At 37.4% G+C, this 25,693-nt stretch overlaps 1 protein-coding gene across 1 annotated transcript in view; it reads right to left on the bottom strand.

The window, feature by feature from the left end:
* LOC145779238 (protein DD3-3-like) overlaps positions 1-24,885 on the bottom strand; it is a 29,355-nt gene extending 4,470 nt beyond the window's left edge. The window contains exons 1-12 of the mRNA XM_082590778.1: positions 24,790-24,885; positions 21,991-22,131; positions 20,977-21,211; positions 16,603-16,716; positions 11,664-11,774; positions 11,150-11,230; positions 10,558-10,727; positions 9,485-9,582; positions 9,018-9,153; positions 7,482-7,575; positions 6,643-6,807; positions 1,062-1,200 (exon numbers count right to left, since the gene is read on the bottom strand). Coding sequence (XP_082446904.1) covers positions 1,062-1,200; positions 6,643-6,807; positions 7,482-7,575; positions 9,018-9,153; positions 9,485-9,582; positions 10,558-10,727; positions 11,150-11,230; positions 11,664-11,774; positions 16,603-16,716; positions 20,977-21,211; positions 21,991-22,131; positions 24,790-24,872 — 1,567 coding nt within the window. The 5' untranslated portion in view covers positions 24,873-24,885. The remainder of the gene's footprint in view (positions 1-1,061; positions 1,201-6,642; positions 6,808-7,481; positions 7,576-9,017; positions 9,154-9,484; positions 9,583-10,557; positions 10,728-11,149; positions 11,231-11,663; positions 11,775-16,602; positions 16,717-20,976; positions 21,212-21,990; positions 22,132-24,789) is intronic.
* Between the last annotated feature and the right edge of the window lie 808 nt (positions 24,886-25,693).

The following is a 25,693-nucleotide window of genomic DNA, read 5'->3' as shown; positions in this document are numbered from 1 at the left end:
ATAATAGTTAGTGCAAATTAAATAAACGCACGCGAAGTTTAAGTCTCAATGTCATTATAGTTTCAGGTTTAATCAGCAAATTTTCGGTAAAAATAAAGCAACTAATTATTATTTGCAAGTGACATAAGCTAAGCTATATTGTAGGTTGAGTTTAAGTTAAAACACAAGCATTGAACACCAACGCAAGCGCATATCACATTGAACCATTTATTCACGGTTTGAGACAAGGATTTTAAAGAACTGTTCTTGGCTACTCGGTATGATCAGTGTGACTAGGGAGATGTGGATTTATCAAAAGCATGACACAAAATGGGTTTCTTCATAGATGTTAATTACGTTGCCTCATTCGCATTGCTGTTTTTGTTTGTTTTCAGACTTTTTAATTTCCAGTTTCTCATTATTATATTTGCTGATTTAGCATATGTACCATTTCTATTAGCCTGAATATGACGCTTTTGATTAGAACGTTTTTCAACCATTCTATCACAATTAGTGAGCATTGTACTACGACTGTTTTTATGAGTTCCACAAATCTCACTTTTCACGTTGCGCTGCTGCAATATCAAAGAACAATTATTAAACATAAAAGTGACGAATTCACAATTTGAGTGTCGATTTAACTGTTGCCTATGCTACATTTATCATTTGCCACCATCTTGTGTTAATCCTCAACTTTCTTGTATTTTTATCGTTAATACTTTGTGATGTAGGCTAATAGTTAATCAAGAGTATTGGAACGTGATCGTGCTGTGGCGCTAGCTGACTGCTGTGGTGCGATGCGTTCCTGTCAATGGCTTGATAGCCAACCTACAGTCTTCGGGTGCACTTGTGTTCTTTCACAGGTTACGTTATTACTTTTGCTCTTTTAAGGCATTCTTCTTTTCCCAAGTCATCTAGCCTCTTGGGCCTAGGGTCTATCCTTTCACCACCAAAGATTTACGATATTCCCTTTGCGTTGTATTGTACACTTGTGGTGACATCATGAGTTAAAGTTTTCTATAAAATGCTTCTTATGAGAGATTTTTTTCCGTCTCACTGAGTACCTATTGTAGGCTACTTACTATGAAGAATAGCCAAACTTCTTAGGTCGTTATCAGACAATCCTCCCATCTGAGCAGTGCTTAAATCTGCTGGGTAACTTGACCCCAATTGGCCGTAGGTAAAGGTCTTGTAAATACCTGGTCTTCCTTCAACATACACCTGAAAAAGATAACAAAAAAGGAATGTGAAAGAGATACAGTAGTCTTATACTTTCTGAAAGAAAAAAGTAAATGCAAAGTGTCATTTAATTCTATGTTGAAGAACTATGGTTTCTTCAATTTGTTGTTGTTGTCTCAAAGTTTTGTTTTTATTGTATTGAATTGGATAGAAAAGGGCCAGATCCTTTTACTCTGCACAAGCAACCTTCTTGTTCGAACTTTTTATGCCATGTCCAAATCTGCTTTCCATCTGGCCCTTTTCTTCTAATCGTTGCACAAATGGACGCTGCACAGTCTTTTTCGACTATATTCTAGCATCCTCCAGTACACAAGCTGCTTTTTCTACGCTATTGTATGGCATTTCTAGCCTACATCTAAAAAGAAAAACGCCTGAAAATTAAAAGATAAAATTTTATGTTTTAGCCAAATGTGCATACTGTTAAAATTTGAGATCGCATAAACGATAATGGCAAAGTTACAAGACTGTACAATGATGTCAATTTTTTTGAAACACCCTGTACATTGATAAGGTATAATTTGAAACCATGTCAGTCATACCAAGAGCTTCTAGAATGGCTCTGAATCTTGTTCCTATTGTAGCCTACATTGTACAATATTTTGAAAAGTGGTAAGAAGTGGCTTGGGAGAAGGAGGAAGTGGGAGCAGAGGAAAATGCTGCGGACAGAGTGATATGGAGGAATTCAATATTCACCGGCGACCCCACTTGAAGTGGGAATAAAGCCAGAAGAAGAAGGTAAGAAATGGCTTGGAAATATGCTCTGATGCCCTTCAATACGGTTGCACTGCACTGCAAGGCCTCCGCCCTGTAACCAGTGTGAGCACCGCATCGCTGAGAAAGAACCATCAGTCCAGTTTGTAAAGCGATCATAGATACCTCAAATAGAAGGACTCGTAACTCGCAATCTCGGGTTTTCAAACTTGGGTCCCAAAATCTTAAGACTAGTATGCGTAATTTGCACAAATTGCGCATACATGACTATGACTTACTATAGGCTACTATGGCTAACTGTTGCTAAATCTATTGAAAATATCCACAACAATTGCAGTTAACGAGCAAGCAATGTTTGCCAATGAATTGCAGCACAAATAAATGGTTTGTGATGAAACAGTTGAATTAAGAAGTTGGTCAGCAGCGTAACGAAGTTTGAACCGTCGAAAGCATGACAAAGAAATGTGAATTGCAACTAATTGCAACGCTTTTCACAAGTTGCAACTGAGCACAATAAAGAACTCCAGGGTGGCCAGATTGGCCTTTAGGCCAAATTTCTCGAATTTGGCCTTTTTTAAAGTCTGTTGGCCTAAGAAATTATACGATTTGGCCTTTTTCAAGATTTGGCCTTAAATTTGGCCTTTTTTAAAATTTACTCTTCAAAATGCATAATAATCAATATTTCTCATATATCGTAAACTTATCAGATGAAACCATATTCACCATTCTTCAATTCATGCTGTATGCTTGTTTAATAGTCGTAATGTGATGCCGGCGCCGAGTCAGACTGCGCTCACCCGCTAAGGCAGCCAGTGGTGCCAGATGTCACCACTGTAGCGGATTAAAACTCATCCGCTACAGTCCTTTTATACTTGCTACCTTTTGGGCAACTTTCAGAATTATTTTTGCTACAATTTATTAAAATCCGGTACAAGTCATAAAATATCGATAAATATGAATATTATAGATATTATTTTGGAATTATAACGTCAACGTTCAAAAGTAGGTAGCCTATAGGCTACAGAAACGTAACGTGTTTACGTTTCGATCGATCGGTAGTCTAACACAACCGTCGGCTTGCCAGCCGAGTACTGTGTAATGTGCAAGGTGAATATATTGCCAAAGCTAAGCAACATTTCTACACATGAAAAAACAAAGAAACGCCTAAATAAAATACCAAACTCCTCTTAAAGTTCTCTCCATAAATTTGTCCAAGAAGTCACTGATTCAGAAAAAATAGCAGAAATTGATCTTAGTTTAACCATAGCGTGTCATGCATCTATTCGCTAAATTGATCACATTGGTGATGTGAAGAAGTAGCCTATCATGGTAATATTTTCACTAGTTACTGCTGTAAAAACAATGCCTAGAAACAGAACACAAATTCAACTATTGGAAGTTGTCAAAAGAATTCGTTCTCACCTGTTGGACCAAAAAATGTGTTGCAAAGACTTCAAGTGCACCCCAAATATGATTAAATTGCACAACAGTGAGAATTTGTATAATTCATCAGAAAATGAATAAACCAACTATTTAGAAGAAATTCTTCAATAATCCAATAAAATATAGGTAAATTTGATAAATATACAGTATGTAATTACGTATATTTCATTATTTTTAATATAAACAGGTATATATCCATTTGGCCTTTTTTATCTAATTTTTTCCTTGTTTTGGCCTTTTTTTGTATTATTTTGCATTAAGACCTTTTCATAGTCTGGCAACCGTGATTACAATGCTTATTTTATCTTGTTTGAGTTTGGCTTATTTTTGGCCTTTTTTTCTACTTATTTGGCCTTAAGTTGGCCTTTTTTCTTGGTGAGTTTGGCCTTTTTTGCAAATTTCAGTCTGGCAAGCCTGAAGAACTCTCTTTCATGAAAGAGGCGAAAATGCATGTTGTACGCTGGCGTGACATTGAAGCACTCTACAATGAAGATCGTAAATCAGCATCCGTTTAACAAAGGTCACATACACATCTGTGTAGGCCTACCCCAAGCCTTTGCGGAAAAAAAGTGTTCCTTTTGTTAGACAGATTTTTCACGAAAAGACTGTGGCTTCCCTTTCCACTTTGAAAAAGCTACTCGATTTTGTAGTGATGGCACTATCATTTTTGTGATAGTGACTCATCACTGACTGCAACTGGTTCTACATGATAAATGTCAAGGATAGCTATTCTGCTATGAACATGCAGGATGAGTGTCGTCAGCCGTGAATAAAGTACTACACTAGTTTCAAGAAGCTTTGTAAAAATTTTGACGTGGTGTCCCCTTGAGCCTAGACAGGTGGGCATGATCGAATGAAAAGACACGAAAACAACTGCAGATACATTTGTTGTGTCAACAAGAACCAACATTCAGGCTGCACAGTAATAGCTGAAGGAGTATAATTCCAGTCATGTCCTACCTGGTGTGTTTGCTGATGAAGCGCTTGAAAAGTTCTTTGGCCAAGCCAGACAACGTAGTGGCGGTGATTTCTATATTAATACTGTAGACATCAAGGCAGCTGCTGAAACCAAGAACCTTCTTGCTCTTTTGAATGATTCTACCCCACAACTGTCTGGGTGATGTTGAATGCGATTCTAATATTCATATTGACGATGATTTTCTGAATATTGCTGACACTGAAGAGCTCATTGCTTATAATGGCTCTATCAAACACAAGATTGTTTTTCTGGTTGGATATTTAGAACACAAAATTCGATCTTATTTGTCGGGAATTGAAAATGACAATTTCTACGATGATGCAATTGATTCACCATTTCTTCAGAATTTAAACCGGGTGGACTGATGATACACAAACTTTCAACAGTTCATTTTGTTTATTCAGTACATCACATGTTTGAGAAGTAGAACTTTCACTGAGCACTGTCGAATTCACGTAACCCAAATTTTAGCACATATCAATAGCCCAATGGCTAAAATTAAAGCAGCTTGCATGACGGATGTCCAATATTCTTTTGAAAGGATTGACAAAAGCGACTTGCTTGTGCAGGAGAGAGAAACTTTCTACTTAAGTAGGCCAGTAATATGCAGTTACACTGTTTTAAAAAAAATATGGCATTAAATTAGCTCACAACTGACGAATAACTTTATTGAATATAGGCTACTCATCTGCTCTGATATAGCCTAGCCCAGTGGTTTTCAACCAGGGTTCCGCGGAACCTTAAGGTTCCGCCAGTAAGTCTAAGGGTGCCACAAGTTTACATTCAAATCCGAGAGTCTATTTTATTATTATATGGATGCATTCTGCTTGTTGGTTGAAAAGGAATATCCTACAATTGCTCAAAAAGCGCTGCAACTTTGTATGCTGTTTTCAACCTCCTACTTGTGTGAGTTTGGATTTTCAGCTCTGACAACCATCAAGCTGGTAGGGGCGAGCACAATTGCTGTCTGTGGAAGATGAACTTCGTGTGTGTCTGTTAAACACACGACCCAATATTAAAGACTTGTGCAAGAACCACCAGGCTCAAGTTTCTCATTGATTTTTTTATGAGAATAAATGTAATTTTTTACAGTTTGTATTTTTATTCCTACATAAATAAATCTGAACATGAATATTTTAATTTTATTTTATTGATCAAACAATGGCTTTTGCATAAGGCAATTAAATTATGGAACAGGGGTTCCTCGAGCTTGTGGAATGTTTCATTGGGTTCCGTTCCACCAATTAGGTTGAAAACCACTGGCCTAGGCTGATGTCATTGATGTACCTCGAACCAGTTTGCAGTTTTAAATTTATACGTTTTAAACGTATACTGAATGTTAATTCAAATTCTTGTTCCATTGACTTAAGTCAAAAACACCCATTTTTGCCAAAATTGTAATATTTTTGCGACTAATAAGCTTCAAAAGACCTTTCATTGATATTTTAGAACAAAACAAGTGTGAAAAATGGAATCCTTGTCCTCCAAAACCCTGTAACAGACATCAAAAGCAAAGTTTAATCAATAATTAATACCACATTTTAGATGGACCCAAGTTTGGATTTAGGACTCAAGTTCCAAATACCGAGCATAGCAAATACTAGTCCTTCTATTTAAGGTGTCCATGAAAGCGATAGTTTTTGTTGACATGTGTAGTTTCCGACGTATGACACCATAAAGTATAAAAATTATCAAATAAGAGATGAGTCGTCCTTGGAAGTTCGACTCTCTCCTCTCTCTAGTGAAAAACCACTGATTTAGTACAAGCAAGTTGTGTTCAAGAAATACAGCAAGAAAACCGTAATTGATTGGTTGACTGAGGATTACGACGTAAGTGAAGTCATTGGTTTGGGTTATCGTCCTTGTTTGTCGTATCCAGGCTTACACCCGGTGGTTGAAGATTTAGATTAAGTGGACAGGAAGGCAAGGAAGGCAATCTTCGTGTCCACCTTCAGGCATGCCTTTAAGTGTCATGCCACAGACACAGCCGCATGCTCTTGAGCGGTGTCGAACCGGCACCCTTTCGATTGCCGTTTAAGTGTTCTCACCACTCGGCTATGCAGCCGACGTCTTCCTTGTTCAACGGCTTCCTTTCAACTTGTGCAACAATAATTTTGTAAAAAACTAAAAATCGTGACCTTTATAGGATGTAATTCTCATGTCAGTAACATTGATCAAAAAATGTACACAGCATAATGCGATGCATATTCATCCATCTCTTCTAGGACCCTATTCCTTAAAAAAATATTCTTAGTTAAAATTTTCAGAATACATACAAATACTGTACTTACCGGTTCTTTTAACATGACAACGTTGGATCGATCTGTGCTGGTGCGGCCCTGGCCGTCATTGTTTCGTGGGTTAGTGTCCGACCCTGTCCATTGAAAGTGGATGTAAGAATTAACTTGGGAAGTTAATTTGTTCGGAACGAAGTCGTACTCAACGGCAGGGTAGACCTGAACAAAAAAACGTTCCATAAAAATGATAAATTAATTGAGAAGTTGTTTGTTTGGATTTTCTGTTGTGTAATATGTCGATAAATTATGAATTGTTGTTAAAGCGGCTTTACAGGCCTACAAGAAAATCCACGATCACATTACAGTAGTTTCAGAGACAAACACTAGTCTGAGATGTATTTATACATCAACTTACAGCAACATCAGAAAACAGACTGAATCGATTCTTGAACGAAAACGTAGTTTTGACCATTGGAATTTTCTACGTCAGTGAATTGATGACGTGCAAGATTTAAAGTAGCTTGTGTTTTACACACTGTAGATATAAGCCTATTTTACTTAAAAATTCTACGGTCACTGCAGTTGGCCTGTTTACTGTAAGCAAGGGACACCACTTTATAGAATAATTTTGTGCGAAAGGTTAATTTGTTAAACCATCAGCAAAAATAACCGTTTGACCGTTTGCTTATGGTTCAACAAAATGACATAGAGTATCTACCAAAATTGCAGGAGGCTATTTAGTTAGAAAACACAACCTAACCACTTTAGATGTTTTAAAGTCAATGGTGAAGTAAAGGCATGATTGCTATTTTTCAAATTTGCACGCGAACAGTGAAAGTTATAAGCAAAGATGTTTCTAAGAATAAAAACTGAGCAGTATTTCTGCTTCACACCTGCACGATATTCCCTCGTTTCCCGCGAACATTTATATTCTGAATCACTCCGTCTACTCCTTCAGGTCTTGGTCGGATGGCAAATCGGTGGGATCTAAAAGAAGCAAACGTAAGACTGAAAGCAGCTTATGTTTTCAAAAACCTGTTGAGTGTGTTTTGGGGATAACATCCAAAACATTTCTTCCTTCATTCGCATGCTCACTAGTTTGGAGGCTGAATAGATTTGAAAAGCGTTATAACGTTCGTGTTTTGTTGCTTCAACCTTTTTTTAGACCTCTGCTATATGTTTAGCCTAAGGTTGCATTGTTTTGTTGTGATGGTCAGAAATAAAAACAACCTAAACTGTTTTGTGAAAAACTAATGTATTTCTATTTTATAATCCATTGTTTTTTGTGGCATTAGCATTTGCTTGGGGCAAAGTTATTTTCTTTTACCTGGATTAAGCATAGCAAGTTTATACCAAAAAAGTTAGGCCTATATGTAGACCAGGAAGTGATCCTGTAATTGCAACTTTTATAAAAATAGCTCTGACGTTTAACAAAACCAGGGCCTGAAAGCATTCAAACAGCTTGAGTATAGTCTGGTGAACAAACACGTGGTTGGCAGTACTTCAAAAGTATTTTACTGTAAAAAATCAACTCCATCTAACGCTTGCTTGTTCGTATTTGACATTAGTCATGGCATTTTCACGAACTAAAACGGAACAATTCTAGTTTCCAAAGCTTATCGCAAGAACTGCTAGACGTTTCTGAGTCCAATCGAGCGAGAAAACTCAACCAAGTTCCACTTAAGGAATTTTTTAAAACAATGTCAACGTTACTGGATATGATTCAGAAGTCACATGCTCGGTAGGCTACCGCTGCACGACACTGAGAGGTAGCAAGCAAATGGCTTCACAAAACTCACACGAAGTTGGGGACAGTTTTAAGTCATGATATATCAATGCCAAAAAAGGTGGCTTTGGGATAAACGTTTTCAATCAAAGCAAACAGTACAATGTTGGTCTGTAATTATATGCTAGTTATGACCATTTGCATAGAATTTGATTTAAGCTACTGGCGAGTCGATTCAATTGTATCACTTGTTGTGCTACATGTTGTCACCAGGGTCGGATTTATCTGATAGGGGGGCCCGGAGCACTTTTAGATTGGGGGGCCCCCGTGCAAAAACCATTTCTACGTCTACAGTAGCATCAGTCCAGTACTGCACAACATTTTGTAGAAACTTTAAAGGCCAAAAGGAAAAAAATAACACAAAATCACATTTTTTTCCACATAGGGGGCCCTTCAAAAGTCGGGGGGCCCGGGGCAACTACCCCCTCTACCCCCTAAATCCGGGCCTGGTTGTCACAGACAACAGACGAAATGGATTTCATTCTGTTCTCATTCATGATCTTATCATTATTTTAAGTTTTAATATGATATTTCTTAAATGGATAAAAAAAAAAACCTGCTACAACAGTCTAAAATTTGAAGTTGGTCTCTCCATCACCACAACGTGCTTAAAACAACGTTAAACACAACAAATTGAATCCACCTGTCTTGGAAAGTTCTTCCATACTGAGCGGTGTCAAGAGCCAGTTGCAGCTGGAGCTTATCTGATTCAAAGACGTCAATTTCAGGATCGTTTTCAAACACATATCCCCTGTCGTCCCCTTCTTCTTCAGTAAGTCCTGGAAAGATAATCAGACAACAATTTTCAGATTCTTTGGGTTTTCGTAGTGCGTGTTGTTGTAAACTCTAATAAGGGGTTTCCTTAAAATGTAAATATTGAACTTAATGCAAAAACGCTTCAGTTAACAGACTATTAATTTATAGAACAAACTGGTAGTTTGCAAGCTGTATAGATTGAAGAAATGATAACAGAACAACAACAACAATATAACAATAAACAGAACAACAACAATTTTGTTTTCATAAACTACTAAAGGGTTGTAGGCTATCTATAGATCAACAGGTGAAATCCTCTGTTAATTTTTTTCACAATCTAAATGTCGTTTTCACCATATCGTGTCCATACATCCACTCCTGGGTTATCGTTGCCATTATTTGAGTTAGAATCCGTTTCGTCACGGTCATAATCGCCAGTAGATATGTTGTACCTGACGAAAAATTACATTAGCATTACGTATGCATTACAAAATAAAGTATTCTTTGCATTACGGCAACCTAAAGTCGACTTATATTTCATTGTTTTTCAATAATACTTCAGATGAGAGCCATTCATATTATTCATATTTTTTTCGTCGATTGAGGAGTGGTTTGTAGAGGTTTTAGAAAGCTATAATTATATTTGATGTAATATAATCATGTTGTATTTTGAGCTCATTGCGACAACGTTCGGTACACTACGACCACAGATGCATTTTACGGATATTTAAAACTATCAATAACCTCTATAGCTAGATCTACGTCAGCTTTTCAAAGCTTCTACAAGTATAGCAACAAATATCAATTTTTCTAAAAGTCTTTCTTAGTCTGATATAAAATAAAGAGCCCAAACATGGCCACCTAAAGATATGGCCTGATTTGTCACATTTTGCGGAAATTTCCAGGTTTTTCTAACTTTGGGCAAACGTTTAAATAAATTTTTCTAAAAATTACATTTTTACGCTTTCTTTATTCTTGTGTCCAGATGACACAATAGGTTTTAACATCCTCACATGTTGAAAAACAAAGAAAATTTGATTTTGTAAATTTTAGTCAGACTGTTAATTTTCAATAACAGTCTGATTTTGCGTTTTTTAACTTACTTTTTCTCATTTGCTACTGCTTCCCCAAAGCAACAAAAAAGTTTTTTGTCATTAGGACACCGCAAAAAGTAAAAACATCTCAAAAAATGTCAGTCAAGCACTAGCAGTAGCTGTAATCAAAATCTGCAAAATGTGACAAATCAGGCCGCATCTCCAGGTGGCCATGGCCCAAAATAGAGAAACTATGCTCATGTCCAGCAAGGGTTTTGAGCACGTTTGTTTTTTGGTCAGATTGCCCTGGCGTTCCAACCATTTGCTCTGTTTTTAAACTGGTTAGTGGAATTTTCAGTTCATCACTACCCTCGCCAATTTTGAACGACCCACCTGATTCTGAGGGCGCAATGTTCGCTTACATCGTCAGGAATCGTCCAATTGTAATTGAGAGTTTCCCCGCCAAGACCGTTGCCAAGGTGATTATCACGTGATGGTTGACTTTCAGCACAAACAGGCGCGGCGATACCATGAGCGGGATAAAACCGCCAGGTAGCGTTGATCTGTTTGAAAACAATTCATTTCCATCACATAAACATTGCAGGAGTCTGTATATGGTTTACAAAGCTTCCCAATGAATCACACGCCTTTCCGATCCTACAATGAACAGCTTACCGTACACGAAGAGACACGATACATTGCGCACTGTTCGCTGAGATAGTAGCCTACTGTACACTAGATAACGATTTACTGTTAGAATCGAATTTTAATTTGTCGAATAAAAACAAATTCGTTACAAAGATTGTAATTCGAAATGAATTCAATATAACAAACTTGTATAAAAAAAAACAAAAAAAACTTGAAATACTTGAAATAAACAAAATAAAAACGTCCAGTTTGTTTTAGGATAAAATATTTTTTTTTAAGTTTAACGAAACCGCATCTAACAACACACAACATCAGCATGTTCTGGAGAGTTCCTCACCGCTTGGCCTCTTACAGTGAAGCTTTCACATTCTTCCTTTGTTATGGGAATTGGAGTTCTAATGTTTCTGTTTCTAACATTCTGCAAAAACAATAATAAAGCAATGATTGCAAGTGATAATTTGTTAGACATGCTTGTGGATGAAATGAAAACTGCTTAGACATAATGGTCATTTGCAAGATCACGTATCAGCAGGCCTACGCAGAGTCTGATTTAATCATAATTAGGTAAGCCCCATTATTGAGGCTGTGTAGTTTTGAAAGTGTTTATAGATAGGTCTATTAGTATAGTTTTCAAGCATGCCGTCTCTCTTATTGGATTAAGTTTAGGACACTCCTACTTCTACAAGCAAAAATATCTCTATTAAAAATGTAGACTATTGTAAGTTCATAAAACATTTTTCCATTGCAAGCTATCACAAATCTAAAGCAGCGTAATTGAAAAGATTTTTTTCCTTGAATTTAAGAAAGTTGAGGAGACAAAAGTGTATTGCAAGTTATTCTTGTGCTAGTACCTGATACAAATATGACCTATCAATGTCGCACGCGTATTTTCCTTTGACATTCTGGCTCTCACTTAAGTAGAGCGGGCATCTGCTTACGTTGTTTGTCAAAACTGCAATGTCCTGCAAAGAAAATAATTTAGTGAAAAAAATTTTGAATGCAGTAATATAGACGACCTTTTAAAGTACATGTAGTTCAAACAGAAATAGAAAATGTTGAGTGGAAATTCAATGTTCATGACAAAGTCCAATTGATATTCATCTGTTGCAGATCGCGATTTCGGGTATTGAACCCTCTTCAGTACAACTCATTAGCTCATAATATCAGTACAATTTACAGCAGTTCACTTTAGAAAATAACTAAAAATGTTATGTGGTTGCTAAAGAACAAATTAGTCTGCGAGATTAGTCTGCGAGCAGTATAATAATGACAATTTCTATGCAGATTGTGAAGGTTATTAGGTCATACAACTGACAGTTGCAACAATAAAAAGCACCAAAATATTAAACATTCAGGTGAAGTATTTAAATTCTAACAATAAACAAAGGGGTCAGTCAAGCTGACACAGAGAATAATTGTTTGAAAAAACTGAACTTACACAAATTGCTAAAATTTTTTACGTTTGTGAATTGTATTTTTAGTAGTAATACAAGCAATAAAATTAATAAAGTTCAATATTCTGTAGTTTTAAATATGAAACTGGAAGCAAAAAAAGTTTTTTTTCTATTATCATGAGGAGTGATTTAAGTCGGTGCAATCGATCAAGAAAAAACTTCTTCATAAAAAACAGAAAAACATGAATTCAAAGCAAAAAATTTTGTGTCCAAACGATTCAACTCATTTTTAAACACTTTAGCTTCATACAGCCCTAACATTGTGATAGTTACATAAAGACGAAGCGTAGGCCTATTGTGTCCGGTTGTCTAAAATTGAGACATGTTCCCTTTGTCCTCCAGAAGCTGGGCTATGTCTCTGCCTCGGATTAGATCGGATTAAAGATTTTTTCCAAAGTTTTATCCCTTTATTTTTATGTGTTTGTAGAGGATTTAAACCCTGGTCGCAGGTTTGGTCGCCACTGCTGTCTGGACCGTTGCTGTTGCAAGCACTAAGTTCTTCCATGCATTCGGTGCCTCTGCAGAGGGTGCTGTCCTTAAAATGTGCTACTAATGCTAAACTGCACAGTCCAAGAGTTAAACCAATGTTGTTTGGTCTTGTTGTTCGTTCATTCACCGAGTCCACGAATATGCATCAATTGCATCAATTGAACAATGAGGCCAGAAATCTTTTTTATATCCTTGCATTTCCACTATCCAGTTACAGCTATATCGAATGATTACAAGATGCTCCAAATGAAACAACTTTGCAATTAACTTCAATGGGGCATCTTAGATTACATTTTAAGGGTGAAGTGCTTGGTCACATGTTTATTACAATCAGAGTGTCGGTTAGCCCCAGCCTAACACTCAGTCTCTGATCATAATCTCCGTTATGTTTGTATTTTTTTGAAAATATAAAAACATCTTTGTCTGAATTCTGACTTATCGTGCCACTCTTATAGAAATACACATAAAAAATTAATGAATACCATGATTTGATGAGTAAGGTTTTCTGCGGTATCCGGTCAATAATGAAGGAAGCAAAAAGACATTACTTTGGTGATAGCAGCAAGAGCTAATATGCGCAATCTCTGCTGATTGAACAATTGTGAGACATCTGCTGCAGGTGGTGCGTGCGTCACAATGGGGGCTAGAGGGAGTCACGCGACTAAGCAATAAAGCAACCTGATCGTCATGATTATAACAACATCACTACAGACAAAACTAATGTGTAATAAATACGAAATGACACCTCTGCTTTACAGCTAACGTTGAAGAAAATACGCAATAAACTACAGTCATGTATTGTATATTGTAAGAGTGGGTGGAAAATGAGTCAGCAACTATTTTTTTTTGTTGACTAATAAGATGTTTGCAGAAAACAAAAAGAGTTACACTTTTAAGCCTGTCTATAATGGAATATGCGTAATTTTAATCGGGGCGTTATGTGTCAATCTTTAGTGATTTAACCAAACATTGCAGTTTATATCCGCTTGTCTTTGGGTGAACACTAACAGTAGTCCACTGTTGTGATTAAGCAGTCGCAGTCCATAAACACATTCACTAAAAAAAGTTTTTACTGAGCCAAAACTGAAATAGTGATGAATGCATGACGTCACAAAAGTTACGTTAAATGGATCAATTTTGAATGACAACATGTTGTGATTATAATTAAATAACATTCGCTATCATCATCCATCTGTCCCGTATTTAGCACAGGTGTAACCAGACTAGTTTTTACTTTCTCGTTTGCTTTGTCTCCACTAAAACAAAACAATAAGTCGGTGTTATAGGAGGATTGGCTCCCAAACGTGTTTGGCAAATTTAACCTTGCTTTGGTGGCTTTTTGTGCATTTTTAGGCCCAATAATGTTTTTCGATCAAAACGCACACATTGTGTTTGACCTAATTCATCAAAACTGGCTTTCGTAAAAGTGTTCCTTACAAGGGTTGGTTTAAAGTTGAATTTACATTTCAAATACTTTCTTGGCCACAGAAGAATTTCAATAATTTATTTGTATAAGAATTTGTAAAATTTATTAGCATTCTGTAGTTTTTCACTAAAATTTTTGTAATTCGCCAAGGTGGGTTATTCTTATAATGTCTAAGAAACATTTTACTTCACAAACCATAGGCATTGGAGTATAATTGAAATTCCATTTGATTGTGAACTAATTGAGTGAGCAATGTGTTCACTTTGGACAATTGCATTAATTTCTTTCTTTTTGAGAAGTCAGTAAAAAAATTTTTCCCCTTAAAATTGCTGCAACCCTACGTGTCCACGACCCCCGACTTGGTTCATAAATTGGGATTGACCGGTAAAACCAGCCAGAGAATTTTACAAATATGAAAAAAATTACATGTTTTTCTCCATTTTGTGGGTGATACGTGATCAAGTGCTCCCTAAATTCGCCACTGTACAAAAGTCAAAAGATGAAAATTCCAACGTTTTCTAATTGTAATATGGAAATGTTTGTGTCTTTAATCAGGTGTGAATTCGTAATAAACAAACTTCGAATTAGCATTCAGCCAAGTAAGAATAATTTATGGTTGGTGAAAAATTACTGAAGTTCATTTTGACTCCATATGCATCATCATGGCATTGTCAACAACACACAAACTGTAATTTGGTGACATTTTTAAAAATCTTTGCGTGCTATTGAATAGCTGTGTTTGCTACTGAATAGCTGTGTTTCCAGTTAAGTAGGTTTTATTGTTGAATAATGATAGTGGCCTAATATAGTCTTATTGAAGTTTTCAATTTATGCATTATTTAATCTAAACTTGGTCTGCACAATAGCTTAAATTTAAAATTGAAAAGCAGTAATTTCTATCAACGCCGCTCGCATTGAGAGCTCTCACGATAACAAAACCGCCATTTTTTTATGGCAGTGCATGGCTATAGCACACCAAAAAAACGGAAAAAAGTATAGTTTTTGTAATGTTAGGTATTTTTACTTTGGAGTAGCGTGTGTGAGGCGTGTGATGCGCGCACGGATGAGTTCTGTTTTCCAACGTTTTGATCAATGATTCCAAGAATGATTATTATTTAATACACAGGCTTGAAACAATTAAGAAACGAATAAATAGATGGTCATTTATTTTTGTTTAGATGCAAAACAAAAAGTATTTAAAATATAAAAAAAAACATACCGAGTGCACCCAACGAGAGAGTGCGAAATATCCTAGCCCTAAAAACGCGTAGGAGGTCGTCGAGTCTGCACTTTCTCTAAAATAATTTTTAAAACTTCCGCCAATGTCCTTACAATCTTTTATCTCAAACATTTAGATCAAGGGTCTCAAACTGCTCTGAGGGCCAATAGAACACTTTTAAATTAACCCGAGGGTCGCAATATACAATAAGAAATCAACAAACAAAATAACAGAGTTAAAACGCAATAAAAAAGGTAGTAAGAACGCACCAAGAACGTTAGACAGCAGGAAAAAGTAGTAAGAACAAAGAGGTGGAAAAACACTGTACGAACGCAAAAAAAACGCAAACGAAAAAAGAAACAAAAAGAGCGCAAACGTAACGACGGAACTGGAGAGTAAAAATCTTGCAATCAACTTTCTAAAGGGCGGAAAAAACTAAACCGTTGAAGAACTGATTTCAGCAAACACTAAAATTCCTATTGGGATAACCACACATTCAGCGAAGAGGGAATGTGATTGTGATGTAACAATACGAGTTTTTCGCACGCAATAAAACAGCGCACAGTGGTGCTAAAAAGTCGAAAGAAGTTTGATTGGCATTTTTAGACTTTTTAAGTAATTTTAGATTGAATTTTACCTTTCTACATCTATAGCAAAGATATTTAGGCTACTGTAATTGTTACTATCATTTCAAAGTTTAAAAATGTATCGTGGGTCGCACCAACAGACCTCGAGGGCTGCATGCGGCCCACGTTTTTGAGACCCTTGAATTAGAGAGAGTCGATGAAGTTACTTTCACACTCTAAGAATAACAAAGTTTCTCCACAATCTATCAAACACCACCTAGCGGAGCCTTCAAATAAAACTAGATTGCTGTAGGCAAGTTTTAAACAGGGACGTTGTCACGGTCATGGGGGGAGCAATTGCCCGCCAAAAATTTTATCTTGCCTCCAAAAAAATATGATTTTAATACTATTACAACGTTTTGATGACATTGTATTGTATAATGAATGACTTTTCATAAATGTTTGGCTGCATCCAGTAGCTAAAATTTTAAACAAACGTTTTATTTCAAACATTAAAATGTTTGCCCTCCTAACAGTTGGTTTTGCTCCTCTGTACTTTCTTGCTATGCCACTACAATCAAGCTTTTCAAGCACACATAACTAGACCTAAATACAAAAAGACTGTAGCAGACTTACTTTCCAAGGTGTAGGTCCCCAGTATGGATAGTAATCTCTTTCTTCTTGACATTCATATCCATACCGATTCCCGTTTCGGTTTTGCCTTGTACTGGTCGCTGTTCGTCTGACGTTCTGATGCAAAAAAAATATTCATTAAAACTCGTCGACATAAGCAAAACAATACCTCAAATTGTATCTAAACTTAAGCTTACTGCTTGTACGTAGTGTTGTAGATTACAACTAACCATTCGTATTTTGCCTCGTGCCTAATCATTTCTATTGCTTCTCCTTGCGGTACTATGACGTAGGTAATTGCTCGTAAAACGAATTCCAGACAATCCAGAAATCCAGACACAGAATGGATCTTAAAGACTTAAGACCAAAACTGTTTACTGCCGATCCTCACAGTAGCGAAGCCAGGAAGCTTTGGTCGCACTGGTATAGGTCATTTACCTATTATATTCAGAAGTACGAAGGTATTTCGGATGCAGATAAACTCGGTCTTCTTGTCAATCATCTTGATAGTGCAGCTTATGAGGTCATTTCAGAAGCTGGCACTTATGAAGCTGCAATTACTCAACTTCAAAGTGCATATGACAAAGCTCCTCATCGAATTTATGCGCGTTATTTGCTTAAATCTTGCAAGCAAGAAGTCAACCAGACACTTGATGAATATTATCAAAAGCTCAAGCGCTTGAGTACTGACTGCAATTTCGAAGCTGTGTCGGCCGTTCAGCACAGAGAGGAATCTATTCTTGATGCCTTTATCGGCGGATTGACATCACAAGAAATTAAGCAACGTTTATTGGAAGAACCAAACCTTGTTCTACAAGCTGCTTTCGAGAAAGCTCGGTCGTTGGAAGATGCTCAAAAAAACGCTGGACGAATAGTTGCAGAACCCTCGGCACTGCATTCGCATCAAGTTGCTGTTATATCCGAACCTAAAGATGACCTTGAAAGAAAGCAAGATACTGTTGCAGCTACCGTTTCAGTAAGATGTCCATATTGTGGAAATAAACGGCATTCTCGACAATTTTGCCCAGCTAAGGAAGTTGAGTGCTATCGTTGTGCTAAGAAAGGACATTTCTCCAAAATGTGTCGATCACCTAAACCTTCTATGAATAAAAGTCATTGTTCTTCAACCTCTTTGATGCACACAACCCCTCAAAAGACTTCAAAATCTATTGATACGAAAGTCATCATTCCTGTCGCGATTAACGGTATTTCGGCCAACGCTTTAATGGACACAGGATCGTCGTTATCGCACATAAGCAAGTCGTTTAGTCAACAATTGCAACTAAACCTTAAAGAGACTGATCAGCGGATTGGTTTAGCAGTAAAAGGATGCAGCTCTAAAGGTGTAGGCATATGTAAAGTTGACGTGAACCTTGGTGGTCAATTATACCAAAAAGTGGATGTAATGGTGCTGGAAAATTTGCTAACTGATGTCATACTCGGTCAAGACTTTATGGAACAACATAAAAGAGTCAGCATTTACTTCGGAGGTTCGAAGCCCACGTTACATCTCGGATTGTTGCAAGCTGTAAAGACGTCAACTCCTGTCAATCTATTCCAGCATCTAACGGAGGATTTCCATCCAGTGGCAACCAAAGAACGGCGTTATTCAATGCAAGATAAAGAGTTCATAGGATCAGAAGTAAAACGACTGCTGAAGGAAGGACTCATCGAGCCAAGTAACTCTCCATGGCGTGCGCAGCCTCTTGTGGTTACCCAAGATAACCATAAAAGGCGAATGGTCATTGACTATAGCCAGACTATAAATAAATTCACTAGAATTGATGCGTATCCGCTGCCACGGATGCAGGACGTGGTGCAAAATGTTGCAAAGTTTAATGTGTATTCGACAATCGATATGACAAGTGCATACCATCAAGTAGAACTACCCAAATGCGACAGGATATTTACTGCGTTTCAAGCTGACGGTTCACTTTGGCAGTGGAAAAGAATACCATTTGGGCTGACAAATGCAGTGCCATGTTTCCAGCGAATTGTGGACGATATTATCAAGTCTAATGATTGCAAAGGTACGTTCGCTTATCTTGATGATATTACAATCGGTGGTAAAACGCAGCAAGAACATGATGAAAATTTGTCGAAGTTTTTGCAAGTAGCTAAAGAGTGTAATTTGACATTTAATGAGTCGAAATGTATATATTCGTCTGACTGCATACAGTTGTTGGGTTATCAAATTTCTAAAGGTTGTTTAAAACCAGATCCTGACCGAGTGAAAACTCTTTTAGAGCTCCCTTCTCCAACAAATAACAAAGAGCAGCAGCGTGTTATCGGACTTTTCGCATATTATGCCAAATGGGTGTCTCATTATTCTGACAAAATTAAACCGTTAATAGAAAACAGCGACTTTCCTTTAAATGGTGATAGTTTAAAAGCGTTTGAAGAGCTTAAATCAGAATTGGCCACTGTGACACTTGGAGTAATCGATGAAGAAGCCATGTTTGTAGTCGAAACTGATGCTTCAGATGTTGCCTTGTCAGCAACCTTAAATCAACGAGATAGACCAGTTGCATTTTTTTCCCGATCGTTGACAAAAACCGAAAAGCATCACTCTTCGATAGAAAAAGAGGCCGCTGCTATTGTTGAAGCAGTGCGGAAATGGAGCCATTTGCTGGCCGCGCGGCGTTTCAAACTTGTAACTGATCAGCGATCAATCGCGTTTATGTATGATTGCAAAAGTCATAGTAAGTTGAAAAACAGTAAAATTTTGAGATGGCGTGTTGAACTTTCACAATATCAATATGACATAGTTTATCGACCAGGAAAACTTAACGTGGCACCTGATACCTTATCAAGAGCGTATTGTGCAAGTTTGTCTAGCAATTATTTGTACGAGATTCATGCGAGTCTTTGCCACCCTGGGGTAACAAGAATGCACCATTATATCAAAACAAAGAATCTACCTTATTCGCTCGGCGAGATACGTAAAATGATCTCAGATTGTAATGTTTGTGCTGAAATTAAACCTCGTTTCCACAAGCCGATTCAAACTCCGCTTATAAAAGCTACTCAAGCTATGGAACGCCTAAATATTGATTTCAAAGGCCCATTGCCTTCAGCCACAAGAAACAAATATATATTGACTGTAATCGACGAGTATTCGAGGTTTCCATTTGCGTTTCCTTGTGCAAATATGAATGCCGGAACTGTTATTTCATGTTTATCGCAATTGTTTTCTTTGTTTGGCCTTTGCTCATATATTCATTCTGACAGAGGGCCTGCATTTATGTCAAACGAATTTATATCATTTGCGCACAGCAAAGGAATAGCTCTCAGCAAAACTTCAATATACAACCCTCGATGTAATGGTCAATGTGAAAAATATAATAATATTATTTGGACCGCAGTGCAACTTGCATTAAGAACGCGCAATTTGCCCATTTCAAAATGGGAAAGTGTTTTGCCTGACGTATTACATTCCGTACGTTCATTGCTCTGTACTGCGTTCAATGTATCTCCCCACGAGCGCTTTATGAAGTTTAGTCGGCGTTCCATGCTGGGATCATCAAGTCCCACTTGGCTCAGTACTCCTGGTCCTGTTCTATTGAAGCGTCACGTTCGCACGAGCAAATATGAACCTGCTGTAGATGAAGTAAAATTAATTCATGCTACTCCAACGTATGCTTTTGTGAGATTACCGAATGGTCGCCAGACTACTGTATCATTGCGTGATGTTGCTCCTGTGGGAGAAAGAAATGCTTTCGAAAATAGCGCAACTGATTCTGACACTTCTGTTTTCATTAATGATCAATCGTACAATGATGAAACCGTTGCAAGCGATTCACCCGTTGATAAAATGCATCACAGCAACGCGAGAGGTGCTGAACCAAACACCGAAGTTGATCGTCATTCTGAAGTCAATGAAGAGCCTAACACAAGAGAAGAATCAATGCTGAGGCGTTCTTCCCGCATAAGGCGCCCTCCTGATCGTTTGATGTATGAATGATACAAATACCCGTTTGAACTCGATTTCTTGGCAGGGGAGAATGTTGTAGATTACAACTAACCATTCGTATTTTGCCTCGTGCCTAATCATTTCTATTGCTTCTCCTTGCGGTACTATGACGTAGGTAATTGCTCGTTTAAACAATCAAATACCTGCCGCGACATTTTACTTGTGTTCTAGAAGCCTAGCTTGCTTCATACAGCAGATTGTTTAGTAGTGAAGACATTTCAGTTGCATGTAATCTTTAGTTTGTAAGCTGTAGTGTATAATCTCTTTATTTAAGTTAATACCTGCTACCTTATTATGTTGATGTTAACCGCTATGTTTATGTTCAGCTATATCGTGTGTTTTGTTTATTAAACCTTAATTTGAGGATTTGTGATGAATGAGTATGGATTCATAACACGTAGTACCTGGTCTGCTCTGAACAGTCCATTGTTCCTGGAACGTAGCCGGCAATGGGCAAAGTAAAAGAAGTCCTCGTGCATTCCGTATCTTCTGTCTTCGTTGCAATCCAAGTTTTTGCACTTTGCCGGATTGTCTGGAATCGTTGAAGTGCTGAGTCCATCTCTCACCTGACTGTCGCACATGTACTGCAGTATGACGTCACAATGATTGTTTGGCCCACCGCACGAATGTTGATTAGTCCTGCAAGAAGACTAAAAGTTTAACTTGAGCACTCGAGCTTTGTTTATCAATGAAATTCTACAACTTTAGCGCATCGCCGGTAAGGGCGTGAAACAACTACTTAAGCCTTTCACAGAAATGTACGAATTGTTAGAGCTCAGGCAATTTAACCACACGATCAAGAGACCATGGTTCAACTCTGGGTGCGTAGCCTGCTGGTTGGAAGTGCATAGAAAAAAGTTGGTAGAAGAAGAAACTTCTTTATTGCATTATTACACCATAATGGAATGAATTAAACATTTTAAAACTAAAGAAACGTTTTTTTTTCAAGTGACATCTGACATTAATGCAGCCTATAGTTCATCTCTGGTGATATCTCTTTGTTTAGGAATATATCAGGGACGTAGCCAATAGCCATGGGGGCTTGGGGAAGCGCTTCCGCCCTCCAAACATTATATCTTGTCCCCAAAAATATGTTTTAATACAATTGTAATGCATGGTGATTGACGTTTGCTCTCCCCACAGTTGTTTTCCCCTAACTAAAGTTTTCTTTCTAGCTACGTCATTGAGTACAGTTTGAGTACATTGAGTACAGAGTTCTATCCATCAACCACCACATGGAACGCTTGGACTGAAGTCCCTGGATGATGAGACTGTCGAGTGGCTGATGACCTCATGCCCAAACATATAGTCCGGAAGAAAGCTCATACGACGAAGAAGATTGAGCACACAGCCTACTCAGGAGCGACAACAACAAAGAACGATTAAGAAAACCACTGAACACTTAGAGTTAGACTAACCATTCAATCTTCAACGTGGATCCAACGTAATAGTAAAGGCTCCCCACGTTGTAGCCACCCCTGTCGTTGTTTTGGGAATTGAACATACGATTGGCGTTGTTTCGGTTTCTCCTGTTTTCGTTGTAGCGGTTGTTGCTGCCTCTGTGATGTACAACATTCATTAGTTTTGCAACCATGGGCGCCGATCGCTCTCTAAGATTGGTGGGGACATTTACTAGGAAAGGTAGGAAGGGGCGACGAGCGAAGCGAGCTAATAAGGTCAGAGGTGTCTGTTCTGATGAACAAGGTGTCTGTTGTCTGTTCTGATGAACAAACAAATACAGTAGAAACAAGTCTAATGCGATGTAGGCTATATATATTTTAATTGTCAAATATAGTTATTACTATCTGAAGCCTTTACAAATTGTTTCACCTAACGGATCATCAGAAGGTCTTATTCAAATAGAATTTAATTGTCAGAGTCAGCATTGGACAGCAGTCGGCCAAACACTGCAACTAGGCAACGAGTCTTCGGCAAATTAAAACGAAGTCCTTGCACTCCTTGGAGAGGTCATGGAGGTTGATCGAATTCAAAACTTTGTTGTACACATGTCAGACCATTGCATGATTTGGTCGTTTCTGTGTCATGGTAGATCGTAACCAAGTTTAGATACGTCGCAAAGTTGAAAATGACCGTTCAGCTGAACATGAGCTGACTGGTGAAATGAGCAAAAGTCACACAAAAAGTTCCACTTGAGGCAACGTTTTCCGAACAGCGGATGGTATCTTTTTGATTATCATTCGAAAATCTTGTGCAAGGGACTCTGTGTGAGAGAACTCAGGACAATTGTCTAACACACGTGATTGTAACTTTCCACTAAAGAGTGATTCTTGTAGAATTTTGTATAGTGCTCAAAATCAGTCGACTTGAAATAGTCAGTAAAATTTTGCTGCGCGCTGTCAATGATTGCAAAATACTTTGACCGATATTTTGTCCGTGGTGTTTGAAGTTGAGGAGGTTGATCATGGCCATATTCATATTGAATACGATTAGGGATCTTTTTGGGACTTGACAATTCTTTAAAAAAAATTGGCAGGGTAAGAGTTTTTTTTTAATTGAAAAAAAGCATAAAAGCTGCCTGCCAGCCTTCCAACTGCTGATTTAGCCTATATACAATTTTTTGCAATACAACTCAAAAAACTCCTTTTTTCTCACACAAAAGTAACACAAGCTAAGGCTACTGCACCACATGCTTGTACGACTCTTTGTAAGTAATTCTAACACTCTGCACTGTCTGGCTTTGGCGTAACCAAAACAAATACAATTTGCGAGTTGCACCTTAGTTTCTCCGCCTAATAAAACATTTATACTACGGTTGAGGTTTGCTCGCATAAAACAAAAATGTTGTCCCCTCCTTATAATAGATTTTAAACTTCTAACTGGTAAAGTTGTAACATTCGGTTAATATTTTCCCTTTTACATTACAAAAATATTATAAAAAGATGGTGGGGACATATAAAAAGATGGTGGGGACATGTCCCCGCTGTGCTATAGGGATCGGCGCCCATGTTTGCAACTACATAAAAATATATTTATAGCTACCCTGGTTCATTGCAATTGTGCTGATGAGTATCGCCTTTTTCTATACCGATATAAGTTTTGTCTTTATTCTTTCTTTTTAACGGGGACTTCCATCAAGTTTTTAGGCAGAATGTCTTAGTTTTTCACCTTTCGTTCACCCCTTGCTGAGAAAAAATAATTTACTTTCATCAGCTTTTTTCAGATAAGAATTTGAGAATTTATCATGTGCTTTGTTTATTTATTAGTAAATTTATTTTTCTGATGAATGAAATTTACCCCTCATTGAGAACTCTTGTTTAGGCGTAGGGGATGTGCCAAATCAACAGAAAGTCACATCCACAAAACTTTTCGGTGCTGCTATGTGCCTTCCATTTGCTATTTCACTGACGGAGCACAAAAGGATGATAAGGACAATAGTTTGTTTTTCCTTGCCGCATTGGTGGACTGCTGAAGAAGACAATCTACATGTGTAGGCTACACATCAGAGTGGAGGCGGTCAATTCAAGTTTGAAGTCTCGTGCCTCTACTGCTTTCATAAACCTATAGAGTGGCATATGCAGTGGTGGGGTTCAATCAAGATAGCAACCGGTTTGCTTCAGCTAAAATTAGACACGTCTGGCGACTTTGCGTATGGTGATTTTATTAGGTCCTCTCGAAAAATTTGGCCAGAAACCAGTTTTCAAAACTTTTTATTTTTAGGAAGCGGTTAGCGCAAACCAATGCGAACCGGTTGAATCCCACCACAGCATGTGTATGATCGAGTGGTGGCTGTTTGTTGTGTTGTTACTGGTGAGTTACGCTACACGCTGTCCAAGCTCTATTCAATTCAATGCTCTTGATTATTTGTCATGGATGTGTTTAAAAATTGAAACACAAAGAAAGTAGGCCTATCTCAAGCTTATTATCTGTGAGCGCTCTGATGTCGCATGAAAACTTTAACATTACGTTAGTGGATCGTAGTTTTTTCTTGGCTAGTCAAGCGTAGTGATTTTTTTATAAAGCCGATCGGGTTCGGCGTGCATTTCATATTGTTTTAAACAATTTTGTGGAAAAAACAGTACACCTACCATAAATTCTTCATATAAGCTAAACGTTGTACGTCGTGCCAATTACTGTATGTGCAAACGTCCCATTACAGTTCAACAATAAAATGTATTTTTAGGCTTGCCATCACACAATAACTAAATTATCTAGATTTGGTTAATTTCATAGACCTATACATTAACCACAAAGCATACCTTGGGTTGTGCATGTAGATATCACAAGTGACATTTTGAAAAAGCACTCCTGCAGTAAGAGCAAGTACAAAATATAAATCCATTCTTGATCGACAATATCTCTGCAACATATAAGCTTTGTGACATCATCGCTTGAGCGCACTCGCACAATAATGTACGATATCGAAGTAGTGTAGATATCAAATCACACTCGCACTGGAGAAATTGCAAGGGGGCTACATTTCGTGAGACTATTGGCTGCAGGTAAACAAGTAAAGGTAACTGTTGCCTCTGCAGATAGTAATTCATACCAAAAAAAATAAATAAGCAAAAACTGGTTTCAAAAAACGCATTCTTTTGTTGTAGCAAATTTCTGAATTGTTTTTTCTCCAATCTGTCAGCTGTTCGGTGTTGATGATTTTTATCTTTCAAAACTACTGGAAGGTCATTACATGTTGTTTCAACATCAACAACTTCGTATTGCTCTGCCTCTATTGAGTTGATATGTAGGCTTATTTTTTTTTCACATTTTGAACCATGGCAAGTTCACTAAACAATTTTTTGTCGTAATGTACCTTTCACGTTAGAGTATTACTTTTGTCGCCTAAATTTTCGTGGATTTATCAAAAAGCTACAAAAAGCTGAAACCCAAAAACTAAAGAACTTTAAAAAATATTATTTACATAAAAAGTTTTAGATTTGCTTGTGATGAAAAGATCTCTTTTTCATGCGAAAATGCGTCTGCTTAATTGCTAAAGTGACAAGTTGTTAACCTCGTTAGTTAGTTGTGATTTAATAATTGTTTCTACGGCTGGACCTGAAAACTCCCGTTCATTTTCAAGGAATAATCTGCAAAATATTTGGTTGACACAATTTTCACAAAACCATTCAGACATTGATTTCTTTTTGTACTGCCTGCTTCACT

The sequence above is a fragment of the Aplidium turbinatum genome, chromosome 11 (assembly GCF_918807975.1).
Source record: "Aplidium turbinatum chromosome 11, kaAplTurb1.1, whole genome shotgun sequence".
In the NCBI taxonomy this organism is placed as follows: Eukaryota; Metazoa; Chordata; class Ascidiacea; order Aplousobranchia; family Polyclinidae; genus Aplidium; species Aplidium turbinatum.
Note: the sequence above shows the minus strand (reverse complement) of the source record. Positions and strands in the feature narration are given on the sequence as shown.